This window comes from Oncorhynchus nerka, linkage group LG16 (genome assembly GCF_034236695.1).
Source record: "Oncorhynchus nerka isolate Pitt River linkage group LG16, Oner_Uvic_2.0, whole genome shotgun sequence".
NCBI lineage: Eukaryota > Metazoa > Chordata > Actinopteri > Salmoniformes > Salmonidae > Oncorhynchus > Oncorhynchus nerka.
The window spans coordinates 19,711,543-19,715,919 of NC_088411.1; the positions used below are offsets into that span (position 1 = coordinate 19,711,543).

Below are 4,377 nucleotides of genomic sequence, written 5' to 3' on the forward strand. Positions count from 1 at the left end.
TAATTTCCAGACTTTCCAATTAGAAACCACCATTTCCCCTTTCCTGTCTTACCATTTGATTTGATTTGATTTATTAGGATCTCCATTAGCCGATACCAATGGCAACAGCTAGTCTTACTGGGTGGGGCCTGACACATAACAAAAAAATACATTATAGGCAAAACAATTTACATACATTTAAAAACATGAACATGTAGTGTGTATGTGTGCATCTATCCGTTACACATACACTGACTTTATTTCAATAAAGGTTCAAATAAAAAATATATAAAAAGTACAGTACATGTCAGTGCATACACGCAACAAGTAGGTCACATGGGGGAGAGGCGTTGTGCCATGAGGTGTTGTTTTATTTGTTTATGAAACCAGGTTTGCTGTTCACTTGCACTATATAAGATGGAAGGGAGGTCCATACATTATTCGTAGTGAAATCAGGTGGATGCCTCATTACCCATTTGATGCTGTCCTTTTACCCTATAGGCCTACAGGCCAATGGATGTGTACTAGCCTGTGTGTATTGTCCATATGGTGATTGTGTGATGTGAAGTGTGCAGTATGTCTGAGTATTGGTTCATACGGACCTTGAACAATGAATGGTGAGGAAGTTATTGGCAGACCAACCCATCCCTCAGACTATGTGTCGATTCCAGTTGTTCATTAACAGGTGAGTTAAGAAAGCAGGTGAGTTGTCGAATCTGAGCGGAACAAAGCAGGTGTGTAAATCCATACATCCTTGTTTTGAAACAAAGCAGTCGATCAATGAAAGATTTCACAGTAAGTAGTTAAATGAATGAAAAATGTTTGAGACATTCAGAGAAGTAAATACATTTTTATAGGCTGTTTTTCACACACCAATTTTGTTTTCCAACTGGAAAAAGTACATGTGCTGAATGGAATATATATTGCGTGAGAATATTGCGATATTTGGAATACAGAATGAAAGGGATGACAAGTAACTTTTTACTTTTTGGAATTATTAGAACATTTCTGGCAAATGGATTTTACCCACAGCTCAATGTCTTGTCATTGAACATCTCAACATCATTGGTACCAGAACAGGTCATCTAGACTGGGAAATCCAGACTCTCCTTATGAAAAATAGGAACATTCATTAGCTTATACATTAAGTCCTCAGAATGGCTCATAGAGGTTGGTGGGTGTGTGTCTGCTGGATGGTGTTGATCGCAGGCCGATGCGAGGCGATATACCCTCACTGTCTAGATGGGATCATGATGAACGTAGTTCTGCTGGATGACGACATCTCTCCCTGGAGTATGACATTTGTCCGTAGCGCTGTGGAGAGTGCGATCCAGCTCGACGCTGAACTCCCCTGTAAAAGCTGTCCAAACGGTAAATGTAATTCTAATTTAAAAACTGTAAATTAATAGAGCATTTGCACAGGGCTGCTGGTTCAAGTCCCACCGTGGCTGAGCCCCCTTAATTGGTAGTGTACAATTATCACATATAGCAGACTATAAAAAACAAAATTGGTTTATAAGGATATCCTAGGCCTACATTGTGTTATAGATGTCAGGACCTTAGCCTAACCTAAATATTTTTAGCTTAATTGTTTTGTGATTTAACTTATCTTATCAGCTCAGATTTGATGTTCTGCTGACTTGCTATCTGTGGGTCCGTAATCTTTATGCCACCATTATGGTGTATTGATGTTTTCTTTTCCAAGGAGTGAAGCGAAACCTGACTGCAAACTTCCTTGGGCTCGAGACTAGTTTGTACAGCAAGAAAGGCTGCAAAAGCAGCACTTGTGAAGTGGTGGAGACCTTGAAGAACCTAACTGTGAGTGTTAACCAACTCTCACACACACACACACACACACACATATCTAAGCTGCTTCTCCTTTGTTTCAGAAAACAGGCCAGGAGGGCTGGGTTTTGCTGGGGCCCACCTGTACCCATGCAACCTTTCAGATGGTTGAGTAAGTGTTGTGTTGCTGTGACACCCTTTCTCTTTTACTTCCTCTATATATATTGCCCTCACCTTTATTCAACTTGTTTACTCTTGTAGTTACATTTTAATAACACAGTAATTTATTACATACTGTTGTGTCATTCTCCCACTCTCCCCTGTGTGTGTCTGTCTGTCTTTCTGTCTCACATACCCTCCATCCCTCTGCCCATATCTCTCTCTCTCTCTCGCTCTCTCTCTCGCTCTCTCTCTCGCTGTCTCTCTCTCTCTCTCTCTCTCTCTCTCTCTCTCTCTCTCTCTCTCGCTGTCTCTCTCTCTCTGTCTCCATCCCTCTTTCTTTCTCTCCCTCTCCCTCCATCAATCCCTCTCTCCCTCCCCTCTCAATGTTCCAGTCAAGAGGTTGGTCTGAAGCTCCTCATGCCCATCATCTCAGCAGGCAGCTTTGCTCTGTCCTGTGACTACCAAGACAACCTGACCCGCATATTGCCCCCTGCACGCAAGATCTCCACATTCTTCACAAAATTCTGGGACTTCAAAAACAATATCAAACCCAAGTGGTCCACAGCCTTCCTCTATAAGAAGCAGGAGAACACTGAGGACTGCTTCTGGTGAGTGATTTACTTGTGGGTCGCTTTTGAGACATTTGTGAGCTGTTTGTGAGTTTCCTTTGAGTTGCTTTTGAGTCACTTGTGTCCTGACTTGTCAGTTCTGTAGGTGTAATATGCTGGAAAAGGGTGAAGGTGGATATTCCCTGACAAGTGATTCTGTAGGCTAATGGACGATTTGATGACTGAGAATATTTATTTGTGTATATTATATTTGCTTAGATGTGATGTTGATACTGATGTCATTGTATTTCCCCATCCCTCCTCAGGTACATCAATGCACTTGGTACAGGCTCAGCCCACTTTTCCTTACATGTCAAAAATACCCAAGTTATAACCAAAGCGGAAGACCTTAGAATGGAATTAAACTCCAAAAAGAGGACAAGCAATTGTAAGTAAACCCACATCATCTCACTCCTTTCACAAATCTGGAGGATTGGCAGATAGATAGCCCACCAGGGGGAAGGCCAGCAATGGAGTGTCCAGAACATTTTGAATGGGGTGGACAAGGTGGGGCACAGACCCAGTTTAGGGTGGCCATAACATTTGCAAGGTGGATTTTTTGTATATAATTATGATGGTTCAACGCATTAAATGCTTCAGCTTAGCGTTGGTACATTTTACAGTTCAAATAAATCATGAGTCAATTCCAAAAGTCTTGTTACAGTGTTTGCATTCAAGGTCTGGGTTTTATAAAAGGGTATTAGCATTCAGCAGTAAATTCACTTGAAAGTGCCATCACAAGTGCAAGTGACACTGTGACATTCGGGGGTTGTCTATTTTTCTAACTGGACCTTCTATGTGTGCATAGGAGCGATATCATTTTTTAATGGGCTTTATAGTAAAGATGAAATTTAACTGTAAATATGCATTTCATTTTAATATGTCATGAACACAACCAGTCATTATGTTTTCATCTGATTGTCAAATAAATCACTTCAAAAAGTTGGTTAAATACAGTAGGTTACCTGCGTACGTTCGTCCACTTCAAAATAAATCCAACGTCTGAACAATTTTTTATTTTTTTTTTACCTACGCCGGCGACGCTGGGCTGATTGTGCGCCGCCCTATGGGACTCCCAATCACGTCCAAATGTGATACAGCATGGAATCGAACCAGGGACTGTAGTGACACCTCTTGCACTGAGATGCAGTGCCTTAGACCGTCGGGAGCGAAATGCATTGTGCACCCGCCATTTGAATGGAAAGAGATCTCTATTACAAACACCATAAGTGTATTGACATTCAGCCTACAAAGTGGCGTGCATTCATGGAGAACTTTTTTTGCTTATAAGAAAAAACAACAAAGTAGAAAATAATTTATAATTCGTGTCTATCCGTGTTTCATAATATTCCTTCAATTCGCACAAGGCTGAATCCATTTCACCAGAGAAAGCATCTGAGCGAGGCAAACAGTCTCCCTCTGTCTTATTATATGAAGCCCATGTACTTTTGAAGTCAGAAGTTTACATAAACTTAGGTTGGAGTCATTAAAACTCGTTTTTCAACCACTCCACAAATTTCTTGTTAACAAACTTTAGTTTTGGCAAGTCAGTTAGGATATCTACTTTGTGCATGACACAAGTAATTCTTCCAACAATTGTTTACAGACAGACTATTTCACTTACATTTCACTGTATCACAATTCCAGTGGGTCAGAAGTTTACATACACCAAGTTGACTGTGCCTTTAAACAGCTTGGAAAATTCCAGAAAATGATGTCATGGCTTTAGAAGCTTCTGATAGGCTAATTGACATCATTTGAGTCAATTGGAGGTGTACCTGTGGATGTATTTCAAGACCTACCTTCAAACTCAGTGCATCTTTGCTTGACATAATGGGAAAAT

The 4,377-nt window shown here is 40.7% G+C and overlaps 1 protein-coding gene across 1 annotated transcript in view; it reads left to right on the plus strand.

Annotated features, from left to right (window-relative positions):
• Positions 1–444: 444 nt before the first annotated feature.
• Positions 445–4,377, plus strand: part of LOC115144179 (guanylyl cyclase C-like) — a 24,694-nt gene continuing 20,761 nt past the window's right edge. The window contains exons 1-5 of the mRNA XM_029685001.2: positions 445–1,350; positions 1,685–1,797; positions 1,869–1,936; positions 2,319–2,534; positions 2,801–2,922. Of these exons, the coding sequence (XP_029540861.1) occupies positions 1,137–1,350; positions 1,685–1,797; positions 1,869–1,936; positions 2,319–2,534; positions 2,801–2,922 (733 nt within the window). The 5' untranslated portion in view covers positions 445–1,136. The remainder of the gene's footprint in view (positions 1,351–1,684; positions 1,798–1,868; positions 1,937–2,318; positions 2,535–2,800; positions 2,923–4,377) is intronic.